Raw genomic sequence first — 17,464 nt, 5'->3', positions numbered from 1 at the left:
AGTTAAACTCACTGGACATTTCCAGAGCCTTGATTAACTGACAGAACTGAACCATCCAAGCTGTCTCCCTGTTTATTTCCAGCTCTAGCTGGTCAGTCTAAATGTGAGGCCATCTCATTACAAAGAATAGAGATCTAAGTGGATAACGTGCACATACCTATAATGGAATGGACATGAGCAACACATCTCAAAGAACAACGGTTACTGGTAAGTAACCTTATTTTCTGTCCCAGTTTGAGTCCTCCGCTACCGCAGACTTTGAATTGTAAGGGAACTAAGAGAGGGTTGCAGTCACTTCACACTTTATGCCCTTGCATGGAAGCAAAAGGAAGCACATGTTCATTCATGGTCCCAACAGATACTGCTGTTCTAAAAAATCCAATCTCAGACAAGGGATGCACACACCTACACTGGGATCTGTGTGACTACACCATCTCAAAGAACAGTAGTTACTGTGAGGTAAATAACTATTTCTCTCTTATGTTTCTAGGTTCCCCTTTTTGAGTTTGAGGGGCCTGATCACAAAAATCTGGCTTTCTGTTACAGGAATATTTTCAAAATAAAAAATTGTTTTAAAAAAATGTAGGTTTAAATTTAGCTGATGCTCTCTGGAATAGAAGAACGTTAGTTCACAGTCAGCCTCATCTTGTTCTTTCTTTTTCTGTTGGCTAATACTCTGACTTTAGCTTTTCCTGCCTTTTACTCATGGCTAGTTATCTGTAAATCAGGTTTTGAATTTTCTCAAACTTGTCAGTTCTAAACTGTTGATATGGAACAGATGGTGATTTGAACATATCCATAACCCTACCTAGTGAAGTCCTTTCCTCAAAGAGCTTCTTAGAATCGACTGAAAAAGTTTTATAGCTTAAGTATTTCTTGAATGGAACTACCCATCTTACTTCCCAGAGTAGTTAAAGACAGAAAGTTTCAAGTGAGCGCAAGCTTTTTGAAAAGTTTGGAATCAGTTCCAGGCACTAAAATGTTAGTAAATGACGTCGCACTACCCTCTAAGCTTTTTTGAGGGAGTTGACCTAGGTCAGAACTACTCATCCAAGAGGCAGTAGAAAAAAAAAATCCTGTTTTACACAAAAAAGGATAAGCTTCTAGGATAAATCTGATCAGCTTGATATTTGGAAACATGAAGACACACATCTTGGAGATCTGATTACACTAGCCACTATCCTGGATTGATATCATAGCATCAGTTTTAAAGTACTTGTGGTCTGCACATTAGGTATAATTTCTAATTTAATTAAAATGGGGTCATCTGTTCTGACTCTTCTAAAAATAAAAACAAGAAAATAAATAACTGTTCCTGGTGGTAAGCTCATATTCTTTTCCTTTGAAGAGTGGATTGGAATGGAGATGGAATGACTTTCTTTACTGAGAGAAGGCAAATAATACTAAAATCTTAGGCACTAATCCCATGTTATGATTCTCACACACTTATCTGATATCTTTAACCATAATTTATTGAACAGCCTGGGGTAGTCTCATAGATGAGGGAACTATTTTGTCAATTAGAACAAATCAATAGAAATCTTATTTGAGTACTTGTAACTTCTTTCATTTCCAAAAGAAGAATGAAAGGAATAATTATGCTATCTAATTCTGAATTTCTAAAATAAGAAGAGTATTTACTGAAAGAGGAATGAACTGAATCTACTAGCGAATCTTGGAGTGCATCCTTGATGTGTTTTCATGGTATAAGGTTTCAGTCATGTCGCTTGGCCATGAATGTCCCCAGTTAAAGTACCCTAGAATAATTACATTTTAGACTGTTCTTTTCTTCTGTTCATTTAGATCTCACACAATGAAACACATCATGTTAAATAGTTATTACTTGCTGATACAGAGAGAAATGTATTGATAGACCAGGATTGAAATCTCTGATGTTGGGTATAAATATTAAAATGTATTTAATAAATCAGTCATGCCTCCATATTAATAAAAGAAATACACCAAAACGGCCAGTTGATTAGAAGTATAGTCAAAAGATTTCTTTAAAGCTCCCACAATCTTTTTATCTAGGCAGTCCCTGGTGTCACATGGCCCTCTAGTAGAGAAGGGATGCTCAGCTAGACCTTGAGACAACTGCAGGATTTACTTAGGAAAATTTAGGAGAATCTCCAGCGGGGATTATTTGTCCACAGGTAATCTTTATAGTTTGTATACATAAGATGACACCAAAATATTAGTGTTTCAGGGTCTTCCAGAGATTAGTGATCCGAGAAACTAGTAGATCTGTGACTAGGCAGGGCATTCACCATTGTTGATCTCCAGAAATTTCTGTTTCTTCAGAGGGTTGAGCTACCTTAACCAGTATTTTAATGCTCTGTTTGAATGACATAGAGGATAAGGATAACTTTGGTGTAAGTTTTCGGGTGGACAAGGCTGGCTCAACACCTCAGACATAGGAAGTGGAAGGAAACTCCCCTGAGGAGCCACAAAAATCTGTGTTTCCATTATGTGCTACTTATTCCCTTAACGGAGACTCAGGATGAGACTTTCAAAGGTTCAGATGGAAGATAGGTGCCCAACTCCTACTGACTTTCAGTGGGAGTTAGGTGACTTTCCTTTGTGCCTTTGAAAAGCGCCTCCTCAGTTGCTAGTACACTGTGCCCTTTCTGGGTAACTTCAGTTTCTGGTACCTGTCTCATTTTTTTTTAGGCATGGCCGAGTGATGGAGGATTCAGCTATTTTTCAAGCCTCCATGAATGCTTTGTTTAGGAGGGGAGTTAACTCCAATAGAAGAGAGGAGGAGTCAAATGCGAAACTGGAGCTGGAGGTACCTGCAATTGGTTGTCTCTTGCCTCCGCTATAACATCAGATTCTAGTCATAAATTTTCACTTAGCTCTTTTTCTGGGGGCAGAACATAGGTGTAAATCTCTGTGAATGGAAATCCATATAGTCCTCGCTCTCTCTATCTGACTCCTCTCCTGAGTGTGCGGTGGGAGAGAAACTAGGACAATGTCATGCCTTGGAACTCTTCAAGATAAGTGAAGAACCTGGCACAAGCCAAGCATAAGGGCCTCATAATGGTAGGATGCCAGCAATCAATAAATTTTGTCCTTTTCCGTTTTCTTCCTAGGACCACAAAGGTTGAGGCTGACCTAGTAATATTAAATTGTGAGAAACTTTTCTCACAGAAAACATTTTATAGTACTAGTGACTTCTGATGATGATGTCTTCCTTGTAGGTAGAGAAGTAACTGAGGAGTAATCATATACAGTGGAGAGTTTCCTTGATCCAGTGGGCAAACTATGTCTATTTTTGTTTGGTTTCTGCTGCCTGTCAATAGTTCAGAGGGAAACAGATAAAGGAGACTGAGCGTTCAGGATATTTAAACACAGATTTGTTATGCCAGATGATCCCTAAAGGCAACTGTTGCCACATTTGAGGCATAGAAATTATGTCATGAGCATGGTTTTAGCATTGTGCTCATCACTCATGCAGTTGTAAGAAAAGTGGGGGGGGGGGGGGATTGGAAGGAATGAATGGTCTATTTGGTGTCAAAGTAAACATCAGAGTGAAATAATACCAGAATGTTACTTACTGTATTTCAATCTGATGATAATTTTATGTTGGTGATTTACTATTTTAAATGTAAAACTATTCTGAGTACATTTTATTTTTGAATTAAATGTCTTCCACTTTTCAAAATCCTGGCAGGGAGAATCACCGCTTGATTTGGCAAAACAGAGAAAAAATGTGTGGATGATCAACCACTTACAGGAGGCAAGACAGGCAAAGGGATACGACAATCCATCATTTCTCAGAAAGCTAAAGGCTGATAAGGTGAGAAGAAGAAACCTCACATTTTTCATTATGTAAAACCATTATTTTTGACATATTTCTCCCTTTTAAAAATAGGTGTTTCAATACTAGAGTAGTTGGCATAGCAGGAGAGCTCATGTAGATATATATTAACAAGAACTTTTCCCCATATTTCAGTTTTTGGATTACCATATATCCTTTCCTTATCTATCTTCTGTATCACTGCCAATCTTTCCTCAAGATAAAAATTAGAGGAATGTAGTTTCTTCCAAGGGTCAGTGACAGTGCTATTGCATTGATTGAGCAGCAGGGGGAGTCCTTAGGAGCACTGCAGTACTCTTCCTGGGGAGAACCAAGATATTTTGACAAATCACCCTCAAAAAATCAAAGTTTCAGGTTATTTCCTGAACTTGGCTCTCCTGTATAATGGCTAGTGAGTGTTATATGAGGAAGTGAAGTAATATGGAGGTTGACTTTGGCAGTATAATGGTGGCATATGAACCTCCCTAGGTTTCAAAGGCTTATTACGTTTCATAGTTGATCTTAAGGTAGAGACCTAATTGGGATATGTAACCTTGGCAGTGGTTTTAGTTTGATGGATAAGCAGTTCAGCTGTCAGCTTTAAAAGTAACAAAAACATACATTTTCTACAAAAAATGAACTGCTTTTAAAAATTGTTTATTGTGCGCTGGCCTGGTGGACTAATGCCATTTTAATCTTTTGTTTATCACGGTGAATCATAGCTTAGAACCTGGGCTCATTTTTTAGCTCTCTGCACAGGAAGAATATTGGTGTACTTTACAGGTTCTGAGCTGAGTGGTGTTTACTTAGAATCTTGTAGAGGGAGGGTGGATGGGAATATATTATAGGATCTTTGGGGAGGACAGGGAAATGGAGGTGTCTAGGAGAAATATCTGTCAGTCTTTATCATAAATAGCTATCTATATAGAACTATACTGAGGATTTCCAAATAGCATTTATTTTTATCTGTTAATGTGCGGCTGGTGCCAGATATTCTCTAAGTGTGGCACGAGGTTTGAAATTAATGTTTAAAAATAAAAAATTAGTTCAGATACACTGTATCTTGGTAATAAAAACCTTAGCTACCGTCTTTGATAACTTAACAATGCCTTGAGAAAAGATTTTAACACTTGTAAATAGTTTCATTACTGCTCTTTATTCGTATTGTGGTAGTGCCTAAAGGCTCAATTAAAGATCGGTGTACCAATCAGTAATTGGATCCCCACTGTGCTAGGCAGTATGCACACACACATTACAAAAAGATGGTCCTTGTCCCAAAGAACTTACAATCTAACTATGTGGAATCAAAGTTGCATGAATGTTTGGTAAGCAGTTTCACTTCTTTGTTAGATACATAGCATCTACTGTGTAATACATAGTAATTGCATAATTCTGACTGCTTGATAACTTGAATGTAGCCTGTACTCTGGACTAACTGCATATTTACATTGTAATTGCCTGGTTAGTATACTGCCTACACTTGGCTTACATGTCAAATCATCAAGATTTACCCTGTAAGTAATGTTCTTGTGTAATATTTGTGCACCAAAATGAACCACTTTCATCTTTTTGTTTTGTTTTGACCCTTTAGTGTTACTTTTCTCATATCTTCTATGTATAGTAAACTCTGCCCTTTCTTGAAAACGTATCATTTGTATTCTGTTCCCTAGAGTAATAAGACCTCTTTAGGTAATGTGGCCAGCACCCTTCTTGAAATATTGAATGTGTTACCCGTTTCATGCTCATTCTTTAGCACAAACTTTACAAAGTTGTGTCCACCCATCTTTATTATGGTACCTGCATGTAATTCAAGTGTACTGGCTCTGCACTACTGGGATAACTAAAATAAAATAAAATAAATATAACAAATAAATAAATAAATAATAAAATAAAATAATAAAAAAATAAAATAAAATGGTTTGTTTTAAACTGTGGCTATTGTAATACAGACAATAATGAAAAAGTGATTATATAAATGTAGCACTTTCTCAACCCACAGACCTGCTCCCCTATGTGTTAGACTAGTTTACCGAGAGAAATAAATTTCTACAACTCTTCAGTCCTATTAGCACCTTACAGCCAATGTGGTTATGCTAGTGAGCTGGATTTTGTTCCATCTTGAGCATCATCAGCAGAATTGTTAACTAAATTCCAACTGGAGAATATTTATATCAAGATGCACACAATTATAACTCTGAATATCACCTATACTACACACAAAATATATTTCAATCAGGTAAAGGTTACTGGAGATAATATTCAAGCCAGAAGGAACATAACTTGACTTTACATCCCAGAGTGAGTTTGCAACTCTGGCAAGTATAAAATCTTTTAAGTTCTAAATTAGCACTTTTGATATGAAAGTCATTGAGAGACAACTATGTAACCTCATGGTACTATTTTTAGTCATTTTCCCCTTCACTTTACTATAGTTGCTTACCCCTTGTTTATCAAACTAATCTTACCTAGATTTCAGTATGCAATGCTGCAAATTATTTGCAATCTTCCATGTTTTACACAAATTACTTTCTTAATTCATCTCTAACTACCAACATATGCATTATTGCCTTATATTTGTTTTTCTTAGTGTGTAAAACATAGTTGCTAATTTGAACAACTCTCAAGTATCTACTGTGGTCAACCATTTTACTTCATTTTCTTGAAAATTGTGAATTCTGATTTCTGTCTTTAACTAGTCTCTCAAATTGAATATAACATGTTTTATACATGAAACTGTTTGACTAATCACTGATACAAGAAGAGATATCAAGGAATCTTTTTTAGGGTATCTCCAGTTTCCATTTAGGAAAGAAATGGTTCGCATACTATGAACGTGTTTAAATGCAGAAAAATACATTTAGAAAAGCAGCTTTTTTCCCCCTCCCTTACCATGCTAAGGTTCTTAAAGACTTATATGAGTTGTTATGACTACTGTAGTTAGATTGTGTAACCTTTTCCTATAAGAACTGTTTCTAAAAATATCTAAATTGTTTACTGAAATATTTGTTTCTGTGCAGGAATTTCGTCAGAAGGTCATGCTAGGAACTCCATTTCTCGTTATTTGGCTAGTTGGGTTTATAGCAGACCTAGACATTGATTCTTGGCTCATTAAAGGGCTAATGTATGGCGGTGTATGGATTATGGTACAGTTCCTTTCAAAGTAAGTATTTTATCAGGCAATTTTTTCAATCAGGTACACCCAGAAAAGTGTTTAATATATCTCTTGTTCATTTAATTAATAAAAGTTGCACTAAATTACTTTGACAGATCTATGTGCGTCTATTGGCATTTGGCATGGATTTAGGTGAAAGGCACTGAGTTAATACAGCTAAGAGCAGAAAGAAACATTCAGGCTATGTCTACACTGACGGCTGCAAAGTCGCCACCATCAGATCGACTTACCTGGATCGACTGAGCAGTCGGTGAAGACCCGCTCAGTCGATCCAGAAGTCGACGCTATTAATCCACCCCCGCAAGTGGTGTAGCGCTGCGTCGACGGGAATGCGGTTCCCGTCAGTGCAGTGCAGTGAAGATGGCGCGCAGAAGAGAAGCACAGCAGTCGACAGGAGTTATGCAAGTTCTCTGCGTACTTTGTGTAACTCCCATTGACTGCCGCTGAATTGCCAGGGTAAGTATAGACCAATCCTCTCTCCAGAGGAGGGTGCCGGATGTCTGTTAAACTACTGTTGTAAACTGTGAAGGAACAGTCAAGAGGCAAGTTATTAGAGAGGGATTGGAGAAGCATGGTAGAATAGTAAATATGTTAATAAAAATAAATCACGGTTCAGAATTAAAATTCTGAGACATTTAGAAAGTCATGCAGAAACAGGTACAAAGTGGGATACAACAACAGAAAATTTTCCTGTGGCCAGAAGAGGTGACTAAAACAGAAAGTCAGTTCCTTTACATCAGTTGTTTTAAATCTGCCATCCAGTCACTAAAGAATTAGGTATTTATGTTTTGAACAATTACTGTAAATATCAATATCCTCGATAGATCTCCAGAGGATTTTCAAGGTCTGTGGACTGTTTGAGCCTTGTATCTACTTCTCAGAACTGTACATTATATTCTTTGAGTAGCCTCTGCATATTCCCACATGTGGGCTTGGTGCTTCCTGGCACTGGCTGTCACAGTATCCTCTGCAGCCTCTTTCTTCTTCTTTCTCCCCATATGGAGGATTTCAAAGGTATAAAACTGTCCCTTTGTTCCTTCTTAACTGCCAAAGAGGTAGTGAATTTGGGTTACATGCATGTCCTCAGTGCTTTTCTGAGTGCTTTTCTTCTGCCCTTTCAGGGCTGTTTTTGTTTTAATTAAATTGTCACTATGGATTTCTTTATTTAAAAGAACAAAGAAGAAATGTTATCTGTATTGCACAGGTGTCATCTGGAACTATGTAGCTCACCAGGGCTGCCTCGCATACTCCTACTGCAAAAAGAGACTCTTTAGGCCTGATCAGCTAAGTCTGGCAATGTGCCAGCCTAAGTGGAGCTGTGTCAGGTTTAAGAATTGGTCCAGATCCTCAATCTTAACTGAATGACAGTTGAGCCCTTGACATGGCACTGAGATCCACAAATTCCTCCAGTTCAATCTAATTCAGTGCCATGGTCTCAGTCCCTTAGATATGGTTCTGGCTTGATTGGCATAATTTGGTGCCAAGGCTCTGGCACTGTCACAGTGCTGGAATTCCCAGATCTGGACTGGTCTACCTAATTTGATGCTGAAGTCCTGACACTGGCACCAAAATTCTGGCATCATGAACTAGAGAATCAAGAGTGGTTCAGTGTACTGTACATGGCACTCAGGGTTCTGGATCCAGCCAGGTCGACCAAGTACACTGCCTAGAATCCTGCATTGTGGACTCTGGTGAACTTGCAGTGAAGTGGTTCAGTACTAGTATAAGTGGGATTAGGTCCTCAGCGTGGCTGGCCCTAGATGTTTTGCCTCTCAGCGCGATAAATATTTTTGGTGCCCTCTGTGCAGCTGAGGAAGGGGAAAAAAAATAGGCGTGGTGATGTGGCACCCCCAGAAGTTGGCATCCAGGGTGACATCCTGCTTGTGTTCCCGAAGATCTGCCCTGATCTTTCAATCCATTTAGATTGACTGAGTCAGGTGTTGAGGTTGTAGCACGACTGACTCTGGTAAGCCACTTGCCTGAAGTGGTTTGGTGTACAACGTAAGTGGCAATGAGTCCAGTGTAAGTAGTAATACTAGTCCACCAGTATCTAGACTTAGGTCCACAGACATGTTTCTTAACAATGTAACTGGGTGATACTGTTATCCAGGCTATGTCTTTGGCCACCATAAGACTGATAGTAAAAGTACTGTCTCTTCTTGCTGCCTCTTCTTCTACTTACACCTGACCCATTTATGTCTCAGTTAATAGAAAATGCAAATGGTAACACAAGCTTATTAGCAAATCAGCGAGAGTCCTGTGGCACTTTAAAGACTAACACAATTATTTGGGCATAAGCTTTTGTGGGCAGAAACCCGCTATTCATCTGACGAAGTGGGTTTCTGCCCACAAATGCTTATGCGCAAATAAATGTGTTAGTCTTTAAGGTGCCACAGGACTCCCACTGTTTTGCTAAAAACAGACTAACATGGCTACCCCTCTGGAACTCATAAACAAGCTTATTAGGGGATTCTCTTCTCACCTCCTTACCGTTAGTGTGTTATTTCCACATGGTAGACTGGCATTTTCTCCTTTTTTTTTTTTTTTTCAGTCTTTTCAAAGATTGTGGACTCTCTAGGAGTTGTCTACACAACATGATTCTGGAGTTGAAAGCTGGTTGCCTAGCTTGCAAAACTCTCCTCCTTTGCTCAAGACAAAAACTTATTTGCCATAGAAAAACTATGTCTAGGCAGATATTTGAACAGAGTTTTTGTATAGCAGCACAAATGTCTTAGGTCCAAGTCTGGCAATATCTGTTATACAAAGGGAGTAAGTTCCAGCCAGCTATCTTTATTACCAAGGACAACACCCATTATTTCCAGTTCTGCTTCAGGGTCAACAGAGACCCAGTGTCATTGGTAGACTCCCCTATCTTGGACTGGAGGTGCCAATCCCACAAGTGTGAATACACAGAGGTGACACTCTCAAAGAACAGCAGTTACTGGTAAGTAATCTCTTTTTAAAAATAAATTTAAATAATAGTAAGGATATGATCCATTGTTGTGTGCAGTGTTCTTGTAGCCATGTTGGTTCCAGGATATTAGAGAGACAAGGGTGGGTGAAGTAATATCTTTTATTGGACCAACTTCTGTTGGTGAAAGAGACAAGCTTTCTCTTTCACCAGGAGAAGTTGGTCCAATAAAAGATATTACCTTACCCCACCTTGTCTTTCTAGTGAGGATATGAGACAAATGAAGAAGAAAAGCAAGATAATGCATGGATAACAGTTGACTGGAAGAGAGACATAATTGTGTAAGTCAAGGATATAGTACAAAGTTCTTTCTCCCATTCTGGGTAAAGGAGGGTTAATAAAGCATATTCTCATAATCATTGAAGAGTGGATATTAGCAGCTGACAGAAATGTTTTGGTGATAAAGTGCTTTTGTCCCATCATCACGATAGTTGAACAGTACCTGGGATTGTTCTTACTGGGCATCTTGGTAAACAGGTGAGAGTGAACTTGCAGGAGTGGGCTGGTGGATATGTGAATGAGTTATGTTGAAAGGAATGGGAATTGGTGATTGGGTTAAAGTTCAAGCCAGCTGTATACCAAGTTATTATATTATATTTTTTCTTTATCCTATTTATATAATTATCAGTTGTTCTTATATACTGTAAGAGAAGTTAATGTGTTCTGTAATATTAATGCTGCCATACTATGTTTCACAGGCATTTAAAATGATGGGAATTCACAACTAGAATAATGTAATGATCTCCCTGTATATTTGCATTAATCCAAATAATTTTTTTCTTTTCTTTAGACTTAAATTATTATGCTAGTTTTCTGGTTAAATACAGGTTTGATGCACCAGTTTTATCTCAACACCATAGAGCAAACTGCAGTTTACTAAATTACAATGGAAAACTCTGTGTAAATTTTGGGTACAAAATACCTTTAAATTCAAAGTCCTTATCTTGTATTGATTCATTATAGCAGTAAAGTTATTAAATTACCCTGTTTGTATTAAGCTTCCTTGGGTTTTTTTTAGGAAAGTATCTTTCATTGGATGGCTATAATAATATAATATTACTGCTGCAATATTCATCTTATTCCTGTGGTGGTGATTTCTTTTTGTCTAGTTAAATTTACATAGTTCTCTAAATTCTTAACTTAAAAACAAACTCCCAGATCAATCTGTATGTAAGTATTCAGGAAAATTTAGCAAATACATGTGTAGCTGTTTTTCCTGAGAAAGGTGTTTTGGAGCCCTTTCAGTCTGCCCTGTAGATAGTTTATAGGACACATACTGTGCTAGATATATTTAGCATTCATATAATAATTACTTATGAAATAGCAGTTTTCACTTTTCAGAGTTGCCACTTCAGTAAGCTTCTGATTATCTCTAAATATGCCTTTGAGACTTATAGGGTTCCTTAGTCTAGCATCTGTTTTATTTCTGTATCGGAACTCTGATTGAAGCACACCAGTTTCAAGAGGGAAACTTCAGAGCAGCTTGCAAACTGATTATAAAGCACCCCAGAAGTACCCCCAAATTTTTGAAAAAACTAAAAGCTAATTTTCCTTTTCCATTTTAATCATAAAGCACTGTTCTTCTAAAGATGGGTGTCCACACGATGGAATCCCCTTGGTATAGAGGGGATCCCACAGTGACTAGGTCTGGAGAAAAGTCCTACACTGCCCCCCAGTGTATGAATTTGGCCAGGATACGGAGGGGAGTATAGCCAGAGAGTATTGCACTCTGGTTGATCTGGCTGCTGCATTGATTTGTAGAATGTTTTTGTTACAGAGCTGCTCCTGAACTCTGGTTTAATATAAATGAAAGACTACTTCAGTCTTTAGCAGGCCCCAGAATCCAAGAGGTGCAATGGTGGTGTAAAAATTTGTCCCTTTTCCATTTATGCACTGAATGAAAGGACAGAGAATCTGAGCCTGTAAGCATGTAATGCAGCAGCCATTAAAAGGATAGAAGAGTAAGTAAGTAAGAGGCAAAGACCATCAGGGAATAGAAGGCTAGAGTGGGAGCCATTCAGTTGAAGAAAGGAAAAGAGAGGAAAAAAGGGGAATCCCTTGGGGACGGTGGGGGGTATTGTGAAGTGTGTGGGGGGGAAGGGTGATGTGGATGAGGATGACTATGTTATGTAGGTGTGATGGAAAGCAGGATGTAGGAAGGGTGTTTACATTGATTAGAATTGTGGAGGGAAACCTTCAGGTATGTCCACTTCCCAGTGACTGACCTGTTCTGTGACAGGTAGGCTCAGTTTTTTTCATAGGTATTCTTAGCTGGAACTCAGACAGCTCTTGAAATGGAAAACTAACAACTGTTTTCTTTCAGATAGTGTCTCCATTAAGAATCTCTGCCTGAAACTGTAATGAGATACAAAGCAAGAGATACAAGAAAACAGACATTTTTGTTATAGCTAAAAGCTGAGGAAAACAAGGCATATATGTTTTCTTACTTAGATAGTTTTTAAATATATTTTGTATTATATGGGTTTCTTGAATACCTCTGACGTAATCTCTTGTGTAAATGTAATTCACAACTGCTGCCCATGCTCTGGGCTAAGAATTCACTTCCAACTCTATAAAAATAACCAGCAATGTGAATATTGCTGAGTGAGCACTTTAGCAGTGATTTTGAACTGCTGTCAGCATGTGGCTTTAGAGGAAACATTTGTTAAGACTTTTCCATTTTATCAACAGTTCTAAAATGGTGTAATGTCAATGGCATATGAAGTATTGTATTATAACCCAAACATGGGATCCTACTTAAAATACTTTGAGTTACTAATTAAGGCAACATTGACATTTGTTTGAGCAACTTCAAAATAATCAAGTCAAAGATTTTTATTGGTTATACGGAAGACTAAATGCCTCTTTTTTATTTTCTTATTGACATTTCTGTGGTAAAAAGTGAAGAAGAGCCTAATCACTGATTATACGTGTAATTTATAAGATTCAGGTGTCTAACTGATAAGTCTCAAAATATAATTGTAAATGGGGAATCATCATTGAGCAGGTGTGTTTCTGGGGGGATTCCACAGGGATCAGTTCTTAACATTATGGTATTTAACAATTTTATCAATGACCTGGAAGAAAACATAAAATCATCACTATTAAAGTTTGCAGATGAGAGAAAAATTGGGGGAGTGGTAAATAATGAAGAGAACAGGTCACTGGTACAGCGATCTGGCCTGCCTGGTAAGCTGGGCACAAGCAAACAATATGCATATTAATATGTCTAAATGTAAATATATTATCTTTAGGAACAAATAATGTAGGCCATACTTACATGATAGGGGACTCCTGGGAAGCAGTGACTCTGAAAAAAATTAGGGAGCTGTGGTAGACAATCAGCTGAACATGAGCTCACCGTGCAATACTCTGGCCAGAAGGGCTAATGCTGCATAAACAGGGGAATCTCAAGAAGGAGCAGAAATTGTTTTACCTCTATATTTGTCATTGGTGGGACCCCCAGTGGAATACTGTGTCTAGTTCTGGTGCCCACAATTCAAGGAGGATGTTGATAAATTGGAGAGGGTGGAGAGAAGAGCAACGGGAATGATTAAAGTATTAGAAAACATGCTGTGTAGTGATAGATTACAAGAACTCTATCTATTTAGCTTGGCAATGAGGAGGTTAAGGGGTGACTTGGTCATAGTTTATAAGTACCTACATGGGAAATAAATATTTGATAATGAGCTCTTGAATCTAGCAGAGAAAGATATAGCACAATCCAATCGCTGCAAGTTCAAGCTACAAATAAGGCATACATTTTTAACAGAGAGGGTAGTTAATCATTGGAACAATTTACTAAGGGTTGTGGTGGATTCTCCATTACTGGCAATTTTTACATCAAGATTGGATGTTTTTCTAAAAGATGTGCTCCAAAATTATTTTGGAGAAGTTTTATGGCCTCTGTTATACAGAAGGTCAGACTGAATTATCACAGTGGTCCCTTCTGGTCTTGGAATCTAAGAATAGGAAATTATAGGATATCTATAGATGTAGAGGAGAATGGGGACCAGTCGTTTATAAGTCAATATAAGTATATAAATCTGTCATATCTGTATTCTCAGTCATTTGTAAGTCAAGGTTTATTATTTTAGATTAGTTATAAAATTGGTTTTGTAAGAGTTTATGTATTGGACTAGGGATAGCATAAAACATTAACGTTATGTTCAGGTTAAAGATTCATATCAGCCCCGCTTCCGTTGTGTCCTATATTACGCATAGTTACCCCTTTGGCCATCTGAGTCATGGCATTAACTAACTTTCATTCATCCTGCTTCATCAGGGCAGGTTGAAAAATGGGACTTCTACTGACTCTGAAGACCTCAGGAAGTAAAATGTTTTACAAAGAGTATATGGAGTTGTTTGACGTGTTACATAAAAGAAGGTTTTTTCATGTGTGCTGATACTGAATTTAAATTATGTATAAAAGAACATACTGTGTGATAACATCACTTCTGTTGTTTTACAGATCATTCTTTGATCATTCAATGCATAGTGCACTGCCTCTTGGGATATACCTGGCAACTAAATTCTGGATGTATGTGACATGGTTTTTCTGGTTTTGGAATGATATCCTTTTTCTTGTTTTCAGTAATACAAATCACTAAAATGAAAATTATATGCATTTAATATTAGTGCTGAGTTCTAACTATGACCTCAAAAGTAAAGAACGAATTGTAGTTTAAAAATAGCTACAACCATTTAAAATTCATAATGCTTAATTGGTTTTGTTAAAATAGAACTTTACTATTTACTTGAAATTCTTAATGGTGGTTTTTGTACTGCTTTAGAAATTACATTGCTGCTTAGTGTCAGTAACAGTGTTTACCTTAAAAATGCCTATTCAAAAATTGTCTGTTTTCTTCATTTCGTTAGCAGAGAAATGCAAATGGTTGTATAGACATATCAAGGCCATATGTTGTCAAAAAGATTATATTTATGTGAACTCACCATGGTCTATAGTCTTAAAACTTAAGTAGCACATATGTTTTTCCAAGAATAAATAGATAACTTTATTTTCCCTATTCACTCATGCTTATCACTTCCAGTGTCATTTTTACTGCAAGTGCAGCCAGTGACTTTAGCAAAACTTTTGATACAGTTTCCCACGGTATTCTTATCAGCAAGTTAAAGAAGTATGGGTTGGATGAATGGACTATAAGATTGATAGAAAGCATGCTAGATCATCGGGCTCAGTGGGTAATGATCAACATGTCTTGATGTCTAGTTGGCAGCCAGTAACAAGCGGAATGCCCCAGGGATTGGTGCTGGGGTTCAACATCTTCATTAATTATCTGGAAGATGGGATGGATTCCACCCTCAGCAAGTTCGCAGATAACAGTAAGTTGGGGGGAGTGGTAGATACGCTGGAGGGTATGGATAGGATATAGCGTTAGCTAGGCAAATTGGAGGATTGGGCCAAAAAAATCTGAGATTGCACAAGAACAAGTGCATAGTCCTGCGCTTAAGATGGAAGAATCCCATAAACTGTTACAGACTGGGGACCAACTGGCTAGGCAGCAGTTCTACAGAAAAGGACCTGAGGGTTACGGTGGACAAGAAGCTGGATATGAGTCAACAGTGTGTCATTATTGCCAAGAAGCCTAATGTCATATTGGGCTGCATTAGTAGGAGCATTGCCAGCAGATGTAGGGAAGTGATTATTCCCCTCTATTCAGCACTGGTGAGGCCACATTTATAGTATTGTGTCCAGTTTTGGGCCCCACCCCCCACTACAGAAAGAATGTGGACAAATTAGAAAGTGTCCAGAGGAGGGCAACAAAAATGATTAGGTGACTGGAGCACATGGCTTATGAGGAGAGGCTGAGGGAACTAGGCTTTTTTAGTCTGCAGAAGAGAAGACTAAGGGGGGGATATGATAGCAGCCTTTAACTACCTGAAAGGGATTCCAAGGAGGATGGAGCTAGGCTGTTCTCAGTGGTGGCAGACGACAGAACTAGAAGCAATGGTCTCACGGTGCAGTGGGGGAAGTCTAGGTTGGATATTAGGAAAAACTTTCACTAGGAGGGTGGTGAAGCACTGGAATGGGTTACCTAGAGAGGTGGTGGAATCTCCATCCTTAGAGATTTTTAAGGTGGGGCTTGACAAAGCCCTGGCTGAAATGGTTTAGTTGGGACTGGTCCTGCTTTGAGCAGAGGTTGGACGAGATGACTTCCTGAGGTCCCTTCCAACCCTAATCGTCTATGATTCTATGATAATTAACTATTCCTAAATAGTTTACAAGTTCTATTGTATGTGTACTTTAAAAATGAGTTAAATGAATTATTACATACAGCTTATGAAACTAAATAGAATACATTCTATGAAAATAATTAAAATAACTAGGATTTGATATTACATCTTGTAAATATTAGCTATGGGACAGAGCATATAACTAGATTTGCCTAGACATAAACTTGCCATGTTCATAACAAAAGTAAAAATTGATTCAGATTTCTGATCTCAATAAGTTTATGGAGGGGATCGTATGATGGGACAGCTTAATTTGGCAATTGACTGATCTTTGTTTATTAGTGGTAATGCCCAATGACCTGTGATGGGATGTTACATGAGGTGGGTTCTGAGTTACTACAGAGAATTCTTTCCAGGTGTCTGGCTGGTGAATCTTGCACACATGCTCAAGATTTAGTTGATCACCACATTTGGGGTCCAGAAGGAATTTTCTCTTGGGGCAGATTGGCATACTGGGGGATTTTCACCTTCCTCTGCTGCATGAAGCACGGGTCACTTGCTGGTGGATTCTCTGTATCTTGAAGTCTTTAAACCATTATTTGAGGACTTCAATAACTCATTCATAGGTGAGGGGTCTATTACAGAAGTGGGTAGCTGGGGGTCTGTTGGCCTGTGTTGTGCAGGAGGTCAGACTAGATGATCATGTTTGTCCCTTCTGACCTTAAAGTCTGTGTCTGTCAAAGATTCAGTTTACATTAATCGAGTTAAATTTCTCTTCTACTTTCTCTGGTATCACAGATTTAATATAATTTGAACAAAGAATCAACAAACACCTTTTATTAACTCCTGTTTAATTTTTTAATGCTCCTAGTTTTAAGTATCTTTAAGTAAACTAAATGTTCATGAAAGATATTCGATCGACAGTCCAACATCACTGCGGTCATTTGATATAGCTTTGATCGCCACTCTTTTTTCATTCTTTGACAGAGATCTGTTACTCCTAGATATTATGTAGGCCCAACATTATGTTTAAAAAGTAGTTTTGAAAATTTTGCTTTTCTTTTTGGGTCTTGCATGGTTCTTAGGGTTTAAACATGAAAGGCTGAATGCTACTGTGCCTAAAATCTATGAGAATCTTGTTTAAAAAGTCTTAAAATGTTGTCTAACACAATCAGGCAAAGATATATAATGTGAAATTTTTTGAGTGATGGGCCCTATTGTATTCCACTGAGGGTTTCACATGTGCACCATGCGTCTGGAGCCGGAGATTTTTTCAAGTACTAGTGTCCGTTGGTCTGTGTATGCATCCTTTTGCTCACCTCAAGGT

At 38.0% G+C, this 17,464-nt stretch overlaps 1 protein-coding gene across 1 annotated transcript in view; it reads left to right on the top strand.

Annotated features, from left to right (window-relative positions):
- The window catches only part of ZDHHC17 (zinc finger DHHC-type palmitoyltransferase 17), a 119,232-nt gene that overhangs the window by 58,428 nt on the left and 43,340 nt on the right, over positions 1-17,464 (top strand). The window contains exons 8-10 of the mRNA XM_067559908.1: positions 3,674-3,799; positions 6,817-6,959; positions 14,414-14,514. Of these exons, the coding sequence (XP_067416009.1) occupies positions 3,674-3,799; positions 6,817-6,959; positions 14,414-14,514 (370 nt within the window). The remainder of the gene's footprint in view (positions 1-3,673; positions 3,800-6,816; positions 6,960-14,413; positions 14,515-17,464) is intronic.

This window comes from Emydura macquarii, unplaced genomic scaffold (genome assembly GCF_026122565.2).
Source record: "Emydura macquarii macquarii isolate MOO-44397 ecotype Brisbane River unplaced genomic scaffold, CSIRO-AGI_Emac_v2 contig_2205, whole genome shotgun sequence".
NCBI classification, from domain to species: domain Eukaryota; kingdom Metazoa; phylum Chordata; order Testudines; family Chelidae; genus Emydura; species Emydura macquarii.
This window is presented reverse-complemented; position numbering and strand designations above follow the sequence as displayed.